Source organism: Sceloporus undulatus, chromosome 1 (genome assembly GCF_019175285.1).
Source record: "Sceloporus undulatus isolate JIND9_A2432 ecotype Alabama chromosome 1, SceUnd_v1.1, whole genome shotgun sequence".
Lineage (NCBI taxonomy): Eukaryota > Metazoa > Chordata > Lepidosauria > Squamata > Phrynosomatidae > Sceloporus > Sceloporus undulatus.
Window position 1 is genome coordinate 63,074,425 of NC_056522.1, and position 24,892 is coordinate 63,099,316.

At 39.9% G+C, this 24,892-nt stretch overlaps 1 protein-coding gene across 1 annotated transcript in view; it reads right to left on the minus strand.

Moving 5' to 3' along the window:
- The window catches only part of KIF26B (kinesin family member 26B), a 414,886-nt gene that overhangs the window by 138,177 nt on the left and 251,817 nt on the right, over window positions 1-24,892 (minus strand). Inside the window, 1 exon segment of the mRNA XM_042446725.1 lies at window positions 12,405-12,588. Within this exon segment, the coding sequence (XP_042302659.1) occupies window positions 12,405-12,588 (184 nt within the window).

Genomic DNA, 24,892 nt, shown 5'->3' on the forward strand with positions numbered 1-24,892 from the left:
GGACCATGGAAGCCTACACAGGCTTAGAGCTGGTGGCGCAGTGGTTAAATGCCTGTACTGCAGCCACTTGTTCAAAACCATAAGGTTGCGAGTTCAAATACCAGCGAAAGGGTTCAAGCTCAACTCAGGCTTGCATCCTTCCGAGGAGGTTACTAAAATGAGTACCCAACTTGGTGGGGGCAATTAGCTTACACTTTGTAAACCACTTCGGGAGTGCTTAAATGCACTGATAAACGTATAGAAATTTACTTTCTATTGCTATTGCTATTATGTAAAGTGAATTTAATACTTGGGATAGATGACACATTGATAGGTTTGGAGACCAACATCTTTCTTAGGCTCTAAGAAGAGACACCAGGGGATAAAGGCCTCCAATGAACCTTAATATTGTTTACTTCTGACAATTTTCAGCAGGCAGGCAGGAAGAACTCTACCATCTAATAAATGCACATTTGGCTATCTGTCAACTTATCAATGTGAATAAATCTGCATTTGACTAAACCTACTATCTCTGAAAGTGAACGCTATATCCCATACAAGTGCAAATTGTAAGAAACCCTACTGCATTTTATCCCAAATATTTGCCATGTCAAAGCCAATTTGAAAAATTATTTTTTACAATGACCCCACTACCACCACCATGCAAAATACATATCAAGACGTCCAGGGAATATTCTGAGGAAGGCTGCATCATAAACACATGACTAGCATCAGGCTAAAGCTGTGATTCCCAATACAGAAAATAAAGAACAGTTATGATGATAGAAAAACATAAATATTTGTATATTTATACCAGGTTGTAATCCCGCCTCAATCCACCTGGGAAAGGCAGGAAAATATAAATTAAATTATTATTATTATTATTATTATTATTATTATTATTATTATTATTATTGAGAAAAGACTGACTGGATCAGTGGCATCTAAGCCAGCCTCTCCCTAATGGATGCCTTACAGATGTGCTAGATTGCAACTCCCATTATTTCCAGAAGAGGATCACAGTATAGCCTCCTTACCTTCCCATATTGAACTGTGTTATGTTAAGTTATTTATTTATTTTTTGCTATGAATCACATGTTGCTTTTGTACTCAGCCATCATTTAGCAAAAGAATGTGTGCTGTATTTGTCTTTAAACATGAACTATAATAGGGCCAGAAAAACCAGAATGGTACTAATGAAATAGGCATAAGATTACATTTTATACTAACACTAGATAGCTGAGCTTTTCAAAAGATAACAGGATATGAGTACAGCATTCACTTTGGGAAAAATAAATAAATGAGTTTGATTGTACAGAAACACAAGAGAACCTTATAATTTTAGCCTGTCTTTGTTCTAAGAAACCTGTATGAATATGGATGAGAAAGTTGTATTCTTATTTTTTCATCCAGTCTAGAGACACTTGATTTAAATAGATTCAAGAAACTTTATGAATCATTGAAAAGAGCAGTTAATCTTTGCACCATGGATTTTTTTTATCCTCTTAAAAAAACTCTTTAAAAATTCATGAAATTAAAGATTCAAATCAGAATTTCAGCTTATTTTTTTCATTTTTCATATAAACAACAACAAAAAAAAAAACCAACATAATGTTACTTTGATATTATGTATGCTATGGGAACATTCCTTTAACTCTGTTTAATCAGAACACTATTTTTTTAGCTATTAACAAGATCTGTGTATTCCCCAACTTGAAGACTCTTCAAAGAATACGAACCAGTTTTCAAATTGTGTTTCATTGATACATACTGTTAATTATAGTGAATTTTCAGACTGTCTATGGAAGGACATATTCAGCATGTTTTGTTGGGGTCCCAATAGGCTGATGGGGGTAGAAGTAGCATTAGGGGCCTCTGTATTCTTTAAGTATGTCTCATATCAGAAACCCGGCACTGAATTATTCTATGCTGTCAAAAAGACTGAAAGCAAAGCAGAAGAAGAAATGTATCCTCTGTAACAAGATCCATGTTCTCCCTGGCACAGGCACAGGTCTGATCATTTTTCCATCAGATTTCTTTCATAGTAACATTTCCAGACAGTTCATGATCTTAGTTTTTATATATCCTGTTATATCTCAACCAACATTACTGACATTTAAGCCAGTGCTTTTAAAGCAATCTGATGTGACAACTGGCTGGGTTTCTTTCCACATTGTGCCCACGCACTAGGGTTACAAAAGGGTGGTGCGGACCCTAGTGCATGCTCGTCATGCACTAAACGGCGTCGGCCCTTCCAAACGGAGCTCCTTCCTGGTCCGCAGCACTGCTTTGCTTCGCCTTCAGACAGCTGCGCCCAGCGAAGCAAGGGAGAAAGGGGCCAAGCGGCCCCTTTCTCCCCCTCCCCGCCGCCGCGGGGTGTCCTTGGGGCTTGAAGCTCCAAGGACACCCCTTTTCGGGCTGCGGGGAAGTGGCGTTTTGCTGCTTCCCCGCAGCCTGAAAAGCGGCGGATTGGGGCCTCAGCGGCTGCTGGTGTAGCCACTGAAGCCCCGATACTCCAGGGAAAGGGGCGGGTCCAGACCGCCCCAAATGGGCGGTCTATAACCCGCCTTTATGTTCAACAGTAAGCCTGTCTTTGCACTTTCTTCTTTAACTTTCCTTAGTAATTTTTCCAAATCCAATATAGCAAATACAAATATTTTCTACTAGTGGTATAGTGTCATTTGTATATTTTAGATTGTTTATGTTCCTTCCTCCTATCTTCACTCTTTCTTCTCAGTCTAACCCTGCTCTTCGTATGATTTTTTATGCATGCAAGCTGGACAAATAGGGTGATAGAATGCAGCCATGCTTGATCCCCTTGCCAATTGGGAACCATTCTGTTTTTCCATATTCTGTTCTAATTGTAGGCTTTTGTCCTAAATACAGATTTCTCATCAGAACTATCAAATGTAGTAGCACTCCCATGTCTTTAAAAGCATATAGGTTTTTGTAATCTATGGTGTCAAAAGCTTTGTTATAATCTATAAAGGACATGCTGATTGTCTTCTGGAATTCCTTGGTGTGCTCCATTAACTACTGTATATTTGCAATGTGCTCGTACCTTTGGGATTTCTCTTTCCATGTATGACTGGAGTTTGTGCTGCAGAATTTTGAGCATAAGTTTTCTTGCATGGGGAATTAATGCTATGGTCCCATAGTCATTGTAGTCTTTTGTGTCTCTTTTTTCATGGATTGGGATGTACATTGATCTTTACCAGACTGTTGACCACTGTTTCATTTTCCATATTTTTGGCATATTTTTGTTATCACAAGAATTGTTTCTGTCTGTATGGATTGTAGCAATTCTACTGGAATATCATCTGCTCCTGGTGATTTATTCTTCCCAATATGTCTTATTTCAGCTACTGCCTCACTCTAGGATTTGGGGTTCAACTTTATATGATTCCTCATTCCATGTGTCATTCATTTTACTTCTCTTTTATATAACTCTTCTAGGTATTGTTTTCAACATCATTTTATTTCTTCTGGCTATTGAAATATCTTTCTCTTCTGATCATAGAACATCCTCAAAAACTGACAGGAAGTGTGGTCAGAAAAAAGGTGCCAAGTTTCACTTTGGATTATTGAGCATGCTCCAAATCATATGACCATTCTAAGTAGCATAGGTTAAAGAAATCTGATGCCCTGAGACATTTTGCTCTCTCAATTGTATTTATTTATTTGTTTGTTTGTTTGTTTGTTTCAAGAATTAATATCCTTCCTTTCTCCCACAATGAGATTCAAGGTGGGTCTCAGTGAAACAGCAACTGGCATTCATGTGTGTGCAAAAACAGACAAGTCTAGGTTCATAGTAAACAAGGCTAGGCAAGTTATTCTGGCTCATGAGACCCATAACCCAAAAAACAAACCATAAATTCCAGGGTTTCTTTGCTTAATTGTTTTGTTGTCATCGTTGTTGTTCCTCATTAACACTTTTTGTCCCCTTGTTGCCTGGCCAGATCCCTTTGACCACACTCTAATGTTGCTCAGCCAGGCATGTCCTAGATTTTATCTGTGAAATGTTGGAAGGCATGTATCTGTTGCTAACAATTCTCAAAGGGAGGGCACCCGATTTCAGTATCAATTCTTCCCTCTTCTAATCATCATATTCATATTCATATTCCTAACGACAGTGATCAGCAAAAACAGGAGTGGCAACAACATTGACCAAGCCTCCCCTTTGGTGGAGAGCACGCCAAAATATCTTCTTTTTCATCTGCATCCTAGCCAAAATGACAACTAGAAGTGATGTGACGTTGCTCTCAGGTACCATTTTGGCCAGGATACAAACAAAAAATAAGTTATTTGGGAGAGTTTCTGGGGTGGTGGATGCAGAGGGTTATTTCTGCCCATTTTGACATGTCTCAGGGACTTTTGTCTCTGAAATGGGGCTCAATTTATTTTTTTTTTTAAAAAGAATTGGATATTCAGGGTAGGGTCTAGCAACAGCATGTAGCCCAGGGACCACACTTCCTAAACCTCTAAGTGAACAAGAAGTATCACTAATCTTAGAACTCCAAAGACTTCCTGCATGATATGATTGCAGGACAATCCTGTTCTGACTCCCCAGCCTGTTGTAAGAAAATTTCTTCCTTTCCAACACAGAAAAATCACCACATACAGTTTGGCTGTTCAGGCTTGGGAAGGGTTTGTACTATTAAATTTATCTTCTATTGCTCTGTAGACAAAATTAGTATTTGCTTTCCCACCCACTCAACCTTTTGAATTGCTAGTATGGACCCTGAGCCTTTAAAATGATTCCTACAAAGGCTTTTCTGTAGCACTGGATGATCACAATGCATTATTTTGTTAAGCAAATTATGTCTTTAAATAACAAGGAGTAAGCTCTTTTGACTGCTAAACTGACTAGAGGAAGTGTATGATTTACAGACTTCCTGAACTCCCATACCAGCAGTCTCACAGACAGAGGAATTTTTCAGCAAGAAAAATCCGGAAAATGATTTGTTGCTGTTTATTGCCTGTTTAATAGCGATGTGTGTGAAAATCTTAATTGCGATATCACTTTTTACACAGGATAACCACTGTTTAAACTTCTGATTTTCCCCATGTGATAAGGTCCATAGATGAGACTGACACCAAGAAGACTGTACATGAGGGGAAGTCTGTTGAGGCTTGTCTGGTAGAATAGCAGCTGTATAGCTACAACTTTTGAAGATGGAAATCTAGTTAAATCAATTGTTTAAACACCCAATGCTTATTTCCTGAAACAGCAGAAATCTAAGTCTCAGGTAGAATGTTTAATATTCAATAAAGAAATTAATAGGGGGAGAACCTAGAAACATTTTTCCTACAGTAGCTATACTAACCTGATTCATTTCAAGCAATCTCAATTCCTCAGGGTCTCAAAATGGGTGTTTATCTTCCTTATCCAGTTATTTTTAATTTGTACTTCTATTATTATCGCTGCATTATTAATATTCCATGATAAACTGGGAAATAGCTTGGTGGAATTCAGTTTCAACACTGCCTCATGCCACATAATAGCCCTCATGATAAATTGTTCCCTGCAATCGGAACAGATTCACGATTCCCACTGTATGTTGAGTATGAGTCTCCTGGGGAGCCCTGTTTTCTCATTTGTGTTGCTATTCAGCTTTCCCAAAAGGAGAACAGGCCTCCTTGTGTTTATCACATCTGCACATGCTGTTATCAATCAGTGTGCATGCCTTCACCTTCTGTGTGGTCAGGCAGTACACACATCCCTATTGCCACTGTTAGATCTTGTGCCAGAACACAGCTCAGCACCCTCCTGAGAGATGACAGCAATTTAGAGCCAAAATCCAATGTTTAAATTATTTTCAGGCATGGCAAGGAACTTTGGAGAAAGGCAGATGGCAGAATTTGAGGTTAAGGTATGTAGCCTGATTGAGTTGAAGGCAGAATTTTATTCCTAATCTTTGGGCTGTGGGCATAAATCTACCCAGATACAGAACTCGAAGATGAAGGTTTTCAGAAGAGTTAGGTCTATCTTGAATTATTTTAACAGAAATGTTACATTTTCTGTGGGAGGGAAAAAAGGGACAGAACTAACAAATTACAAACAAGCTTGGGGTAATGGGTAGCACACAACTTTGTTACCTGTAACTAGTTTGAATAACAACAGGGTAACAATGTTACATTTTAAAGCAATGTACAAGCAAAAGCAATTACAGTTGGCCCTTCACATTTGCAGCTTTAGCTTTAACTTTTGCAGATTTGATTAATACTTTCTCCAGATTGTGCAGTGCAATGCTGCCAGAAATTGACCATAGAGTCACACTAGAGGACATAGAGATTCCTAGAGAAAACACTTCTCTAGGCATGGGGTGGATGAAGACTCCCAAATTTCAAAAAAGCAGATTCAGGGGTTTCTGTTGAGCCTATCTTTGTACTTCTGAAATTAAAAAGGGGATGACAATATATTTTGTTTCTTCATAGGACTGGATGTCACCAGGCATAGTTACCTCTTCTGAGAGGATAAAGTCTGCCAGACTTCAGACAGATGGCTGCCAAGTCTTATATACAAGGGTTGGTGAGGAAAGGTTTTATCCTCCATCCAGTTTTTCAAGGAAATTTGATGAAAATAGCATTTATCATAGAGATCAAAATAACATAAGAATAGCTTAAGGGCATTTCATTAATTTTGGGAGGCAAAAGGAAATCACATGCTGTCCCTCATGTCTTTCTAGATAATTTGTGTAAATAGGATAAAAAAGCAAAGCGGTGCACAGTTAGCACAAATAGGATAGAATGTCAAGCTCTTTGAAATAAGCTGGTAAACTCAGCTGGCATAAAATAACTGATAGGTCCCTTCTATAGGTTTCCTCTAAGTACAGTGATTTAAATAGAAGGGATAATCACGGTAAAGTTGTTCCCTGGATGAAAACTAGAACCATCAGTGAGCAGATTACGAACATTTTTCTCCACACCCCTCTGCCTGCCTCATGTTTTCTTTTTTATGGTGTATATGGAAATGTAAAAGGAATGTATCAATGTTTAAATTGATTTCTTCCAGCTGTTGTAAAACTCATCTACTACTTACTATACTTCACTTCAAACCTACCTGTTGCCTTACACAGCCACTTCCCTGTAGCTAAGATCACAGATGACTGCTGTATATTATGGGAAAACACCACAATCACACATGGGCAGATCATGTTACTCTCTCACCTCACCAGAAATTTTCTTGGACATAACTACTAGTCCAAGGACTCACGTCTGGTTCCATCCAAGCAACTATGTTATTTTTATGCATTTCCTAGCCATGTGGGATTCCACTAAGAGAACATGGCTTTCATCTCTGTGTGTTTCAAAATACCTACCAGTAACACAGCCATCTCTTAAATATATATAACATTTTGAGACACCTTTCTTGCACACATGAAGTGGGATTGTCTCTGGAAAATCAAAAATACACCTCCTCCCTACTGTGTTGGATATATTCTCAGGTCTTCCTCAATGCACTGAAAACTATGTATCTAGCCTAGACAAAAAAGTTGGTGTCTTGAAGACAGAGCAGAGCTGAGTGACCTTGGGGGTGAATCAATAGATTCTGCTGGATCATTAGTCTCTGTCATTACAGCACTACTATAGTGTAGTTTCCAACAGCTTTACCATCCTGTCATCTTCCTCTAAGCAAGGCTCATGGGCATATGCAGAGGGGAATCAAGTAACAAAAGAAAAGGTGTACGTTTTTGGAAAGAAGAAAAACTTCAGAATAACAATGTGTTTAGGTATATGTAAGGTTTTGTTTCAATTCACATTTGCCTGTAACACAATTGCTTGCTCTGCAGCATTCCACACTTAAATTTCTTTTGCAGCATATTTAAATCACCTTATAATATTAGTTTCTTTCATCATGACTTTCCTAATTTGTAATAACCTTGTCCGCAGAGATTTAAACCTCTACAAATAATTAGACTGTATTCAAAATGTAGATCTTGAAAGCTGCAGATCAAAATCTGGCTAATTAATTAGGCCAAAGCTACCACCAAAAAGGGAGATATATTATGTATGGCATAATGTACAAATAGTTAACTACATATAAGAAAAGGCATAGGTATTGGGTTGTGCTTTTTTTTAATCAATGCTATTGAGACATTTTTATAGCAATTATAGCATTCTAGAGTTTTCAATTCCAAGGCAGCAGTTTGCTATATCCAGTTCTACTGTTATTTGTAAAGGAAAGTTTATTGATTCAGAGAGTGAATTTTTGGATAGATAAAGATACCAAAAATTTCCCAAGTGTATTAATACTCATAACATATCTATAGTAAATACAGTGGGCTCTTGGTATTTGCTGGAGTTTGGTTCCAGAACTCATTATGGATACCAAAATCTGTGGATGCTCAAATCCCATTAAATACAATGGGATAGTAAAATAGTGTCCCCCTATGTAAAATGGCAAAAACAAAGTTTTTAAAAATATTTTCAAGCCACGGATGGCTGAATTAGTGGATAAAGAATCTGTGGAGATGGAGTGCCAACTTTATAACATAATTGCCATTGGAACATTAAACCCACTGAAATAAAAGAATAGTATTTCAGGCGTGTTACAGATGCGCGTAAAGTATGTGCTTGGCATGTACTAGGGTTAGAAAGGGGTGTCTTTTCCGGACACCCCTAACCCTAGTATGCGCCGAGGGTGTACAAAATGGCTGCGCCTGTTCTACACGGGCACTGCCATCTTGACATCGTGGACGCCTAGTGTCCGCATGTCGTGCAGCAGAAATGACACCGCGAGTGCGCCATTAGCGACTTGTGGCACCATTTCTGCACCGCAAGAAGAAGCCCCATTTTGGGGCTTCTTTTTTGTTGCATCCAGGAATCGCAAGGTTTGTCTGCTGCGGTTCCCGGATGCAGCAACCAGCGGCGCCAGCAGACCACCCTTTTGGGCGGGCTGTAAAGTGCCTCAGTTCAGTTTTTGAGCTCAAATATACCCAGAGAGAGATAAAATTAAAACAACTGACAGGAAGTATTAAGTATAATGCCTTTTGAAGGTAAGGAAAATATCATGGTTTCCTTGAGAATTTTCCTTTTCTTATAAAAATTGCAAAGTTATTGAGGACAACAAGATAAAGAACAGAACACCCAGGAAAACAGTGTGTCTGTGCTCTAATTGAGCCCAATGTATTGTTAAATACAAAACAACATATTGTGCTATTAACTTACAAAATATAACATTGACATTTTATATAGAGTACACAATTTTACTATCCCATTGCATTTAATGGAATTTGAGCATCCACAGATTTTGTTATCCGCAGCAAGTTCGGGAACCAAACCCCAGCAAATACCAAGAGTCCACTGTAGTAAGTTTTATTATAGATATGTTGGGAGTATTAATAAACTTGGAAAACCTTTGGTATCTTTATCTATCCAATTCCAATATTGTTCTATTGTATAATAGTACAATAATGATTGTCAACTTCCTGAAATTAGAACAAATTCTTACAAACTTGCAATATGCATTTATTATATTTTACAACATAGCCAAAGAGAGTATGCATAATCATCAGATATTCTAACTGATTCTTATTTTAAAACTGCATTAGCAGGACAGACATAATAGTTAAAATGAACATACTATTGCTATACTTTTCTGCCACTATGACAACTACAGAAATGAAATCTTCCTGTTCCCAAAACTTCAGCAATAATGAGCCCTACCATTTCTGAAGCAGCCTCTCTTGATGTTCCAGGGAAGCTACTGTGTTTCTGAATCACTGTTAGGAAAATAATACTTTTTGGTTCAGTCTGTAGTGGGTTGTTCATCTTCTAAGAAATACAGGCAGGTAAGCAGGTAGTGTCTATTACATTTAACACAAACAAGCAAGAACACAGTTGGCCACATGTGATCATGATCATGAGGATATCATCTGGTCACATCTTGATTTAGCCTGTGGCAATAGAACCAACAGTCTGCTAAATCCTGTAAATGGCATGGACTGCAATCATTCTGTGAAAGAGCACATCACGTTTAAAAAGGTTGCTACTGTCATTGTCATATGCCTTCAAGCTGACTCTGACTTAAGGCAACCCTGAGCAAGATTTATTCAGAGGAGGTTTGCCATTGTCATTCTCTGAGGCTGGGAGAGTATGACTTGCCCAAGGTCACCAAGTGGGTTTCCATGGCTGAGCGGTCATTCAAACCTCAGTCTCCTGAAGTCCTGGTGAACCACATCATGCTGGCTCCTTAAAATGGTTTTCATTCTTCCAAATGTGCACCATGCAGTTAAAAGTTCTTTTTTCTTTCCTTCCTTCCTTCTCTTGTAAGAAAGCACACAGGGGCATACACAACTAAGAGAGGCTGAAATTTTATCCCTAATTGTTTCTCTCCTAAGAAAACCTTAGCTGGCATCCATGGAGATTTTCCTTTACCGCACACAATGTGGTGGGAGACAACTGTGGAGAAGCGTTAACAACATCTGGGGTGGGGGTCAGGGTGTGTGATTTGAACTAGGCCCTGTTTGCTTACTTAGTGATAAAAAGAAAAATAAGATTCAGCTTCATTCTGAGTAACTGGCACACTAATGTTTAGTTTAACTCAAAATGTCTTCCTCCTCAGAAGTCCAGAAAAACTGTGAAAAGTGGTGCTGGAAGAACATGAGTCACTACAAACAGGGTTATAGGTGTGATCATCCGACCCCTTTCTACACATTGCACTCCTTCATGAGCATAATTCACATATGCTAGGTATCATTATATGATTCCGACATCACTGTAAACCTACAATACCAGCAAAGATCCAAGAATCTGTCCTTGTCATAGACATATTCAGCCATCAGTTAAGAAACAAGAGACTGCAGTAACTGATTCTGTCTCCTATAGGGGCCCATTTACATCACACAATTATAGCACTATCCTTCCACTTGAGCTGCTATGCAATAATCCTATGGAATCCTAAGGTCTGCAGCTTGGTGAGGCATTGGCACTTCCTGGATGAGGAGTCTAAATGATCCTCCTAAACTGCCACAATCCCAAGATTTCATAAGACAGAACCAGGGCAGTTAAAGTGGAATAATAGTGCTATGACTGTATAGTGTGAATGAGCCCTTGTTGTAAGCAGACAGAAACATGAGCTAACAATGATAGAGTCAAAACAGGCTCTGGTTTGCATACATACATTTATCCCTGAGAAGAGCAGTTATGGGGACAGTGTACATCTGGGACTGGATTTGGTTTGTGGTCTGATTAATTAAAGGGACTGTGTTTCTGTTTTGTTTTTAAAACATCTTGCAGTGAAAGGCATTAAATTATTTCCTTGCACAGTTAATTGACCCTTGGCCAGCAAAAGACCTCAGTCGGATCCATCAAACCTGTTTCCTGAGGTATATCTCTTGTTATGGTCCACTCTAACATGAGGACTAAAGGCCACCTGGCTTTCATGCCAAGTGGAACTAGCTATTTAATTTATAGAACAATCAGTTTGACTACAGTGATGAACATACATATCTTCTTCAAGTGTCTCACGGGGTATTCCTTCTTGTTCCCATTTCAGTAACCATGGTAACTCTAAGGAGAAACAGTCTTTGTTCTTCCTCTCAAAATTGTTTCTAAGGGAAAATAGTTTTAACTCTCATTTGTCCTACAGCAATTAGCTTTTGACTTACTGCGTATTCCAATGCTGAGGTTTCAAAAGGGAAAATAGTTTTTGCTCCCTCTTCCTTTTAAAAACTTTTCATGCTCAGTATTAGCAGTTCATGAAGCTCAACCAGCATTCAGGAAAACTTAGAACACAGACAAATATTCTTAACCCAAAACTATATATAGATTTCCAGTAGATGAAAAGAATATGAAAAGTGTGTGGTCATAAACCTCAGTTAGAAGCAGTGGGGAAACTGGACTTCTCCACTAAGTGTTATAGAAACATTCAGGAAATGTTATTCACATATTAAGGATGCACTCCTATGGGATGCGCTAACACAGCAGCATACGCCATGGAATTCATAGAATCATAGATGTTTATCACACTATGCTCTTAAAGAGGTACTATTCCAGTGTGACTCCTCTAGCAGCCTCCTGTTGCATGCTGGGATTGGCAGTTTTAAGGAGCTGAACTTCTCTGCCTGAGAATTCTAAATACCCCTCCTTAAAACTGCCAATCCCAGCATGCAACAGGAGGCAGCTAGAGGAGTCACACTGGAATAGTACCTCTTTAAGAGCTCGTCTGATAAACACCGTAGAGTTGGAGTTGGAAGAGACCACAGGGGCCATCCAGTCCAGTATATTCAGTTAATATACATAGGATATGGCATAAATATTTACTTTAGGAAACACAATGTTAGCACTAGTGAAAGCACAACGAACAAATTTATTGCATAAGTCATACAGCTGCCCTCTGTTTTCTATGGGAAGAGTTTTCTTTTCTAAAGTTAATAAAGTATTATATTATAAATAAACATTGGTTGTGGGTGAATTCCTACCTTGCCCAAACCAGGAGTGTCTTTTACTTTGTTGACTGCTCTCAGCAAACATGGTGGAGCTGGTGGAGGAGAAGTCTGTAAAATCATACTGAACTTTGTAGCAAAAAGATGAGATTCAGAAACAGAGGATGTAGAAGGCCTGTGTTTCTTCTTTTTGGATGATAGGTTCAACTTCTGAGCAGCTCTGCAAAAAAGATAAAGGCAAATACAGATTTTACCAAGTTACATCAAGAAGCATCTTAGTGATAAGAGACCTAAAAAAAACACCACTGACTTAATCAAAAATACCTTTTTGAGCTTAAGCCTTTTCATACCACTTCTTTGAGAGGATATGTATACAGATCCAAGTGGAATTTCTTCTTATTTAAACCAGGAACTGGTTAAACAGGATCCAAATTATATACGGCCTTCTTTTTTTTCTATGCAGTCCTCCATCTTAGCACACAGGCCCTGTTGTAGCCTATCACCAAATTAATGAGGTGTACAAACAGCTATTTATGTTAGACAATTTAGTTGTATAAATGGACTTTTAGATTACAAAGAACTGTTTGTCATTCTCAAGTCTTTGGGTGTCATTTTTCAATGTAAGCAGCCAATCATTATTATGTTAATGTTTCTTATTAAATGCCCAAGTGATATTAATAAACCCATAAGGAACCTAGCACTGACTATTTTAAACTTTTGACACCTCATAAAAATTCCACCCTATTTCCTGACATGCAGCCAATCAACTTTTTGCTATTAGCAAAGCAGTTGGAAAATCATACAAACTAACACTTGGTTAAATAAACTGCACTTCGATTTAGGTACTCAGAGCTAACGTGACACGTGAGCCATGCTTTCAATTCAAAAACAGATTTTTAAATTCAAATTAAGATTATTGCTGCAATCTAGCTTTAAAATTACTTCTACCTTAACTTTTATTTGCAGCACATGGTATATGAGAATGAACTCTGCATGAAAATGATATTGAACATTGCAGGCATTTTCCCCTTGAGTACTGTTTTTGCTTTCACACTTTCTCCAGTTCAGAAACAGTGAAGAAAGTATTTGGCTTCATAAGGGGAAAAAATCCAAATCCAAAGACAATATAGTTATTAAGACCAAACAAAAATGCCATAACACAGCAAACAGCCTTTTAGTTTTTGAAAATGTTAGTGGATGTAAGCAAAGTAATGTGGAGAAGGAAACAAAGGTTTGATGGTGCAAGAGACAGACATAGGAGGTTATTGCACCCAGGAATCCCAGCGGGAGAGATGAAAACGTATCCGGGCTGTAGGCAGCCTGTATCCACTCAGGCAGCCTATCTGCAACCCACAGCTTTTCCAAGAACAAGAAAATCTCCTCCTTGAAAACACTATGGGAGAAGTCCTGGTTTCAGACAAGCTGCCCGAGTGGATATGGGCTGTCTACAGCCTGGACACGGCTAAATGTGATAACATTCATTTTCATCTTTTAGATCTCATATCTCTCCTGCTGGTATTCCTGGATGCAATAATCTTCACAGCTACTTCTTGAAAAATAGATTTGATGTTGTATCACAAATGCTACATTCAGTTACAGTGTTCAGACTGAGCACAGGTAAAGCCTTCAGACTAAATTGGAGAAAGGTATGGATTTCTATGAGAAATAAAGTCTTATTTATTAGGTTCAAAATGGCATTAACTTTTAACATGCAACAAGAAGAGTTCGAGAGATTTTTCTTTTTAATTCAGATATTTACTAGTGGTAGGCAGAATAATAAAAATAATAAAAATTGCTAGGATACTGATGTGTGTAAAGGTATTTGCAGCTCTGTATCGACTTCCTGCTTTAAAAAAAATCATTTTCAACACAATCTGAATGTCACAATCTACTGTATGTAGCACCAAAGCTTCTACTCATGAATCATTTGAATGAGAAAATGGACACACAGTAACAATTTCTTTAAAAATGCTCTTGTGTGCATAAGGATGAATCCTTATTTTTGATCTGCTTTCCAACTGACCAAGAGCACCTCTGTCTTGTTTGGATTGAGTTTCAATTTATTTGCCCTCATCTAGCCCATTACTGATGGCAAACACTGATTTAGGACCAGGACAGCTCCTTTGTATTGGGGTGGAAAGAATATGCCCATTTGACATATGCCAGATATTGGAAATCTAACACCGTACCAGCTCTAAATGAATGGCCAATGAAATTGAATGAGTTAGCTACATTGGATATCTTATCAATCCTCAACAATAACAGATCTACACAGCAATATGAAACGAAATGGAAAAGAGACACAAAATTATGAGAAGATAAGGACATATGATATCATAAGTTAAATGATAGTATCTTACAAGATAAGCCAAAAGAATGTTATTTCAATTCTGATTGTGTGTTTTTGGTCTCTGCAAGTAAAAACAAAGATTAATGGCTTCATAAAAACAAAACAAAACAAAGTAGTAGAGTTGAGTGTCATCCATATATTTATGGCACCGCTCCCCAAAACTTTGGTGACCTTCCCCCAGTGGCTTCATGTATGTTTAATAGCATAGGGGGGAAACAGAACCCTGACAATCCCACAGGCCAATGGGCAGATGGGTCAAACAGGAATTCCCGAGCGCCATTGTAAAACCCCATCACAGTGAGGTGGTCCAGAAGGATGCCATGGTCAACAGTATCAAAAGCCACTGAGAGGTCCAGCAGAACCAACAGGGACACTCTCTGTGTCCAGTTCCCTGAATAGATCATCCACCAAGGCAATGAAAGTTGTCTCTGTCCCATAGCCAAGCCTGAAATGAGATTGAAATGGATCTAGATAAACCATTTCATCCAGAAATCCCTAGAGTTGAGAGACCACCACACACTCCAATACCTTGTTAAAAATGAGAACTTGGACACTGGCCAATAATTATCAATTATAGAGTGATTCAGTGATGGCTTTTTAAACATCACCCTCACAAATACCACTGTTAGGCAAGCTGGAGCTCTGTCTTGTTGTAAGGCAGCACTGACTACTCCTTTCCCTACTCAGCCAGACCCCCTCTGGCATGTGGGATAGGCCAGGAAGGCCATGTGGTGATTTTCACTTTTCCAAGGATCCTGTCCACATCCTCAGGATACACATCTTGAAAAGGATGCAATAACACTGGAAAAAATAGAGGAACTCAGGTTATATCCACTGGAATTGTATCAACTGAAGCATCCAAGTTGGAGTGGATCTCAGTAATTTTTTTCTGCAAAGTGCCATGTAAATTCTTCACAATGGACTGTCACATGGTCTGCACGTTTTGCTTGAGGTCCAATGTGTAATTGATCTATGATGACTTGAAACAGCTCTGCTGGACACCTCCTTGCAGATGTAATGGTGGCAGCAAAAAAAAAATTCTTTGCCTATAATTAGGCTCTAGCCCATGTTCAGTCAGATTCACTGCAAGCCCCAACATCACTCTAGTTTCCTTCTCACTTGCTTCATCACTGCCAACCCTCTGAAAAACCAGGGGGGCTGGTTTGCCTCTACTCTATAGGAGGGGATACTCAGAAGCAATTGTGTCTGCTGCCCTGGCCATTTCTCCATTCCAGAGGCCTAGGTGGCAGGATAATCTCCAAGAGCCATCTGGAACCATCAACCTGCTGGGGCAAACCATCCCATAGGTCTCCCATCCCTGCAGAGATTCCAGGTCACATTTAGTCTAAACCTGACCAAGTAATGGTCTGTCCATGGCAACTGAACTGAAGAGAATTCCTCCAACTCAAGGTGACCATCACCCACCAAACACAGAAAACAAGGTCCAGAGTGTGGCTATCACATTAGAACCAGATGCCACTTGGGACAGATCCATGGTTGTCATGGAAGCCATAAAGTCCTGAAACCAACAGGGCTGTCTCAGCGTGAAGTTCCTCTGTGCTACTAAAAGTGGGGACTCCAGTACAAATCCTGCAACCACCCTGTCTAGCTCAGGAAGGGAGACTATTCCTTCCCACCCCCACCTCCAAGTCTTGCCTGCTACTGCACAGAAGAGCTTGGTGGCCAGAGCTGAGAGAAATTAACACTCCATCCCAGTCTCATCCAGCCAGGTCTCTGTAATACAGGCTCCTCCAGAAACAAAACCTGACTGGCACTTGTTTTTCCATTCATCATCCTGGCATTCAGCAACATCATTTTCAATCCAGGGGAACTATCACCAAGGCTATTCATACTATTTGACCTAAGAGAGAGTCTTCAATATTCTACTCTCTTATTTCACTATTCTGACCAGAATTCATTTATTTCCTTAAAGGGGGGGGGCATCCTTATATAACAGTGTGAACAAACGCAAATCACACTTATGCATATTAAAAATATTAGCTGAATGTACATGTTTAAGCCGACTGGTCCATTGTTTTTCTAAAATGATAACTGATCTGTTTAGCTTAAACCATCTCAAACTCTCAGCACACATACCTTTACTCATATCTTTGGTTTAATCCAAATTAATTCCATTATACTATCCATGGTAACTTGTTGGACCCATAATTTCTTCCCTGTTACTTCACTGGCATATTCCAACACTCTCGTTTTGCTTTCTTAATCTTTTAATCTTTCTAAAATATGTATTGAACCAGAAGGTCTATTGCTGACATTTTTACTTAAAGGAAAAGAAACACTATTGGAAGATAACTGGCCTTTTCAAAACCTTAGAATGATATGCTATTTTGACAGTGCTAACCTTTGAAATGGAATTAAAACAGAAGAACCTTGATTTATTTTGGCCAACAATTTGAAAAGGAATGTAAAATATATGTGCTACAACCTCATCTTTCTTTTTTTAAGGGAAAAAAACAAGAAATGGGAATAACAGAATGACAGGTACATACTTCTAACTTATGGGAAGAAAGTAACAAAAGATATATCTCTGCAACCTCAGATGTTTTCAACAGAAGCTTGGGGAAAAGTGGCTGATATTTTTAGAGACTTCTAAAAACTATGTGTGAAGCTCCTATTTTTAAATATTGAATTACAGAACCATGGAGTTGGAATATGTAACTAGGGACATCTGGTCCTACCAGTGTAGGAATCTACAATTAAAACATTCCTGAGAAGTGACCATCCAGTCTCAGCTGAAAAAGATCCAACAAAGGAGAGACCACCATCTGCCATAGTAATGTATTCCACTTTCAAACAGCTCTTACCAACAGGAAGTTCTTCTCAATGTTCAAGTCTTTTGCTCTAGTTTTTAGCCCCGAAGCACAGCTTGGGCTTATGTTCCTCCTGCTTTGGCCACATGCATCTGAACAGCTAAGTTTTGAAATGGGATAGGGCTGTTTCTTTTAACCTGTGTAGAGAGCCCCATAGTCTTCTCTTTTCCGAGCTAAACATACCCAACTCTCTCAGTCATTCTTCATAGAGTATAATTTCCAGATCTTTTACTGTCTTGGTCATCCTACTCTAAAGTAATTCTAGCATACACTTACCAGTAATATAATTGCAGGAATTTAACAAAATTCATTTCACAATGTTATGTTATTTCCTTAAAGGCTAATACAACAAGTGATTGAAAGGTCAAGTGAAAAGAGGATATAGATTATCTCACAAAAATAATGTTCCTGAAACAGGCCATTAGTAACATAAATAATAACTATGCTGTATTTGAGTAGAATAATTCTTTGGTTCATGGGTTGACTTTCAGAAAGAAAATGACCAAATATGTAAATGTCTGCTTGAATTAACTGGGATCAGGTAAAATATAAATCGTAAATGAATGGATGCATAATATTTCTTTTTTTAGTCTCCAGAACATAGCAGATATAACCAGCAAATGACCTATTTAGCATAATTTGTTGCAAGAGAACAAAATGGTATGAACTTTGGGCTCCCACAATCCCACCTAAGAGGAGTAATGTTGCCATTTGTGGCTTATTCCAAACCACAGTTTTTCATTTTCTTCAACAAAAACAAGTACTTGGAAGACTTGAATTACCACGATGTAAGTAAATTGTCTGGAAGTTTGGCTCTACTTCAATTGGCTTTACTGATCTAGGGCTACCACTAGGTAATTACCACCATCCACTTTTTAAAATTTTTTTAAAAAATACCTATTGCTTTCTTGAGACTACTCTGGCTCTAGCTGGTGGCTACTCCCCATTTAGTCTTATGTGAGGACAGGCCCCATGTGTACAGTAAGCTTCTCCTAGCATGGTTATTTTTGGCTCAAATCTTCCCTGCTCTAAAATGGAAAAAGTCTATACAAAAATGTTGGTACCTTCTTAGGTTTGGCAAACAAAGAGATGAAAGGTGAAAGTACAGTGTGATTAGCTGACTTCTAAATGTGATCCTAACACTTATCCTAGTTGTGCAGCAGTATCCCACTGCCTGAAACCTCTAAACCAATTCCCAAGACCAGGAGGTATGCCCTTGTGATGTCATAGAGGTGAATATTTGCAAAATCAGAGAGGACGCAGGGACTGAATGAGCCACAATCCAGCAAAAGACAGCTAATCAGTTAATATGGCAATCCAGGTAGGCAGAAAAATGTGACCATCAGTTTCTCCAATTTCTGATAGGACTCACATAGTTCAGGGCATCACCTATAGCACTTACGATGGCTGGGAACCTTTTCCAGGGCCTACAGCACTTTTAGGACTGGTGAAAGGCTCACCACCAGCCCATGGGGAGTTTTTCATTCAAGTCCTACACCTCTTCTGCCATGATGTGAACAGTAAGAAGGTTCATAAGTCTTATACTGGCATTCCATTCTCTGTCTTGGTCCAAGTGCCACAATTGGGCTAAGTGCATGTATCCATCGTCTCCCTCCCCTTCCGTACTCCTCAGCCTCCTGGCTTTTTGGTATGCCCTATTGTGCAAATACAACATACACTCAAGCTTTAATGCCACCCTCACTCACAGAATTCAAACATTTTCTTCCCAGTATCACTGACTTTTTTTTTCTCCGTGCCTGAAAACCTGAGGAAGCATAGCAAAATTCTGAGACTTCAGGCAATGCCCTGAGACCAGGCAACCCTGGTGAGCACCCCAGCAATACTGTAGATTGAGATAGGAATTCAAATCCAGGAGACCTCATTTTTAGGGGCGCTGTCAGAAGCCACATGTCAGAGATCAGTGGACCCTCCTTGTAACTTGGTGGGTTTAAAAATAAGGTTTAAAGAACAGTGGAAGAAAAAAGAAAACACAGGGCACAAATGTTAGCTGCAGCATTAAATTTATTGGCAAAGAACATACAATAATAATAATAAGGCTTTATTTATATACCGCTTTTCCAATTATCAAAACGGTGCACATCAAGAATATAGTTACATTCAGTTTAAAAAAATATAAAATCTACAAATATTAATATACCTAAAATCACATCCGAATATCTATCAGTCAATAAAGTGCAATAAAGTGCAATTCTGTCAAGAATAGTGACTACAAAGAGTCAGATGGATATGCTAATTGAAATAAATGTGTCTTCAAAGTCTTCTTGAAGGCATCTACAGTGGAGGAGGCTCGAATTTCGTCAGGGAGGTTGTTCCAGAGAATCGGTGCTGTCAATGTATATGACCTCTTGTGAGTTGTTGACAATCTCACTCTCGGACATTCTAATAGAGGTTTTCCTGATGTTCTGAGAGTGCGGGGCAGATTGTGTGGGAGAAGGCGCTCCTTCAAGTAGCTCGGGCCCGAGCCATATAGGGCTTTATAGGTAATAACCGACACTGTATTGAGCCTGGAAGCTAATGGGCAGCCAGTGAAGAGATTTTAATGTCGTAGTTATATGGTCTGCCCTGGATGTTCCAGCGACCAGCCTGGCTGCAACGTTTTGGACTAACTGAAGCTTCAAAGGTAGCCCCATGTAGAGCGCATTGCAGAAATCTAGACAAGAGGTTACCAGTGCATGCACTAATGTTTCAAGGTCCTTTTGGTCCAAACAGGGACGCAGCTGGTGTATCAGCCGAAGCTGGTACCAAGCACTCTTGGCCATTGCATCCACCTGTGATGACAGCTGTAGGGAAGAATCCAAGAGTACTCCCAGACTACAAACTTTGTCCTTTAGGGGAAGCATAACCCCGTCTAGGACTGGATGACAAATTTCCCTGCCTGGACTTGGGTATCTATCACGAGTACCTCTGTTGTCTCTGGATTCAGCTTGAGTTTGATATTAGGAATAAAGAAAAAGAATGCCACTCAGCTGAGATGTTTATGCCTTGTCTGCACTGCCCAGGATACTCTGTGGGAAACTTGGAGTGTCCTGGCCCCAGAACTGCTCCAACCTCTTCCTGTTACCTGGCCCTCTATTCCCACACTAGAGTGGCTGCCTACATGGGTGTCCTGCTGAGCCATCTGGCATGTCCACTGCCATTGTAACAGGTCACTTATTTCTGAGGTCTGAACAAGGTGCCCAGCTATGAACACATGGCTGGGCACCTCATTCTGACCTCAGAGCGAGTTACTGCTGACAGTGGCAGATGTGCAGGACAGCTCAGTATGATGCCCATGCAGGCAGCTACCCTGGCACAGGAATGGAGGGCTCCGGATCGTCCCAGAAGATCCTAAGAAAGAGAAGTTTTTTGTTAAAATTTATGTCTAGGTGCCCAGGTCTGATGCTGAACATGCCAGATCTTGTCTGAACTGTTTGCACCAGAAGCAGAGTTTGAGCTGTGTTTCATCCAAACCTGATACTGCCAGAAGTAGTAGTAGTAGTAGTAGTAGTAGTAGTAGTAATAATAATAAAAAATTATTTATATTCTGCCTTTTCCTTGTGGAATCAAGGCGGATTACAAAGCAAAAGGAGCAAAATACAAAGTACACACCCTCCACCAATTACATCACAGCAAACATAATACAATAGATTAATTGTACAAGAAGTCAAAAATACACAGAAAAGTACAAAATACAAAAAATACGAAATACACGACATAGCATAATAATCTAAACGACAATCCCCAACTCTCTCCTAGCAGCAAAACAACAGTCTATTAACAATTACATGTCTAAAATAGTTGTCCTCAAGGCCACTGCAGCCAGGTGTTCTGAGAGCATTGGAGCTGGTATAAAATACTCTACTGCTCTCCTCCGCATCCTTTTCTGGGCCAATGTAGCCAGGTGATCCAGGGAGGGGGCCCACGACCCGGAATTTTAAAGGTGCTGCTCTCCGAGGGTGTCTCCCAATTAGCTGCCTCAGGCCCACTGGGCTTCAGGTGGTCTTCACCACTCTCACTCATACACACAGCTGGAGCCAGGAGGTCTTTCTCCACTGGGGCTGCCTAGAGAAAAGAGGCCTCTTCACTTATCAGGACAAGGCCTTACACAAACTAGAGCTGCCGCTTCATTCTTGCAAAGCATATACTCTTAGAAGAATTTTATTCTGGCCTGCAAGGGTTGGCTCAAACAAATAGGCAAACTCACAGGCTAAACAGTTGGCTAGGGCCTCATTTCAAACAGTGCTAATCAGTCAGTCACTGTTTTCCCCATTCTGCATACATATCTACTCATGAGTAAGCACCACTGAATACAATGGAGCTCACTTCCTTGTAAATATGGCCCGGTACAGACAGGCACTTTGCAGTGTCCTTACCACAAACTAAGGGTAGATGAGGCTGGGCATTTAGATGCCCAGCAGCCCTAGTTTGCAAGGACACCACCATCATGGCTCGCCACCATCTACACGGGCAGCACCATGATGGCGTGAGCATCGTGCAGCAACCAAACGGTGCTGGCAGGAAATGACGTGATCGGGTGTGTCCATGCGCCAATCGCTCCCCTTCCAGGAAGTTGCTTTCAGCAGCTTCTTTTTGCTCCTGGGAAGGAGCTCATCATTGCTGCGCTGTTTGGATGCTGTGGCAATGATGTGGGGCAAAGAGGAGTGGCACAGTGCCGCCCATCTGTCGAAACCCTATATTTAGGACTGCAGGCTAGGTCTACTAAACCAAAAAAAAGGAAACAGGGTCTAACATCCTGATAGTGACATATACATGTGTACGTCACACTAAGCATGTGCAGAGAATTATTTACCATAGCACAATAGGCATGCTGCTTATAGCAGAAGAAGTGGAGTTTCACACACAGCAACACTGTGCCCTGCAGTTGCACACTGCACCTTGCAATCCAGTCATTAACATGTGTTGCTCAGTTTTGAAATTCTGCATGGGAATTACATAGTGCTGGTGTAGTGTATCTCTAAACAGATATATTTACACTGCACTGAAGGGTTGCTGGACTACAGCCTGTGTGTTGTATCGGCTCTGCTGAGATGAATCATGAATAAAGTGGAAAATCTTTGCATGATACTCATCTCATGTGAAGTTGAAAGCTTTCATGGCCAGCATCCATAGTTTTTTGCAAGCTTTTCGGGCTATGTGGCCATGTTCTAGAAGAGTTTCTTCCTGATGTTTCGCCAGCATCTGTGGCTGGCATCTTCAGAGAATGCTTGCTTGGAAAGGACTTGGGTATGTTTATATTGTGTGACCTGGAAAGGCAGGAGTCATTTGAATGTGTATTGTTCTGTTGCTAATCACATTCAAATGACTCCTGCCTTTCCAGGTCACACAATATAAACATACCCAAGTCTTTTCCAGGCAAGCATTCTCTGAAAATGCCAGCCACAGATGCTGGTGAAACATCAGGAAGAAACTCTTCTAGAACATGGCCACATTGCCTGAAAAACCACAACAAACTATATTCATCTCAGTCTGTAAATTTCTCCAGACTCTGTGCTATTTCCATTTAAGTATCCCAAAGCAGACATGAGAAGATCTGGATATAATTTCCTTTCTGTTTGCATTATAATGTGTGAGGTTGTGTATGCACATGCCTTCAACACACACACACACACACACAGTTTGTATGTCCGTGAGGATCTATAAACATGTCTTTTAAATGCTCAGTAAATACCTCATGCTTGTTCTTCCTATTTTTATGCAGGTATTCAATTTCACAGCAACGGTAAAACTGCCTAGGCCATGTGTGTATCAGAGCTATTTCCACTTTACATCTTGGGTGGTTTCATTCATTCAGCTTTTGGCCTCCTACAGAACCTAAAGTAATCAAACTCTGCTGGATGTATTATAATCACTCATCAAATCATAGCCATGAATTGTTACATAATTATTACACACAGTCAGGGTCAAATATGTAATCCTAACAAAGAGCCTGACCCCCTAAAAACTGAACCCCCTTTTGTCAAAAAGATAATGGTACCAAAAATCAGTGGGGTTTTCCTTTAATCTGACACATGGGTTTCATACTTGCTGTGAATCTATTGACCTGAAGCACTATGAACATGCACAATTTCTGTATAAGGTCATACAGTTTCCTGCCCATTCTCTCAGGGCTCTGAAAGACATTGAAGAAATCTTTATGCTGGTTTTGGGGAGGGGGTCTAAGATGTTGCTACTATGTCATTTTGGAAGTGTAAGAGCTTGACTTCATTACAGTGGCAACAGAAAGATTCAAATCATAAAAGTAGGAAAAATGTTTTGTTATATAAAGCCAAAGTACTCATCACACCTGATAATGGTAGGTCAGTTTTTTTTGGTTCCAGAGAACAAACCTTCAATAATGTGCTAACTTGTCTTTAACCTCTTGTTCAAGAGGTTTCCATATATTTAGAGGTGTAATTAAGGGGTCAGGATGTGACACCAATGGCATTATTCCCTAAACAAGAACTACTGAACCTGGGGCTCTCCAGATGCTGGAATCAAATTCAGTCACCCCCGTTCAACATGACCAGTGGTGGTGCATGATGGGAATTATTATCTGGAGAGCCACAGGTTCCCTGCCCCTATCTATCCTACTATTCTTATGCCAGGATAGGGTATATTCTCTAGATAACCTCCAAAAATTCTTAACTCACTCTTTTTCCTACACACTCCCTGTACTTAGCCAACAACGTACAATACAAATGTGAACAGTAGTATTTATTATATGTAACTGTTTAAATACTTGAAGGGATGTCATACTGAGGAGGGAGCTGACTTGTTTTCATCTGCTCCAGAGACTAGGTCCTGGAGCAATGGATGCAGGCTACAAGAAAAGAGATTACACCTCAACATTAGGAAGAACTTCCTGACAGTAAGAGCTGTTCGACAGTGCAACACACTCCCTCGGAATTTAGTGGAGTCTCCTTCCTTGGAGGTCTTTAAGCAGAGGCTGGATGGCCATCTGTTGGGGATGCTTTGATTGAGAGTTCCTGCATGGCAGGGGGTTGGACTGGGTGGCCCTTGCGGTCTCTTCCAACTCTATGATTCTATGATTCCAAATGCAGAAGAAGGGATGGAAAATTTGGAATTAGGAACATAAAGATCAAGTTGGTGCATATACAGAACAAAATCTAGGTGAAAGATGGATAAACTTTGGCTGGAATTTTTTGGTACTAAACTTCCCACTTTCCCTTATTATTGGCCATGCTGAGTGGGGCTGATAGCAGATGTAGGCCAACATTTCCCATTTTTGGCCTGGGGACTAAGACGCTATCCAGACTGGCCTGAAAGGCCGTCCTATGGGTGGAGTCAGAGCACAGGCCCTAATTCTGTCCCAGAGCACCATG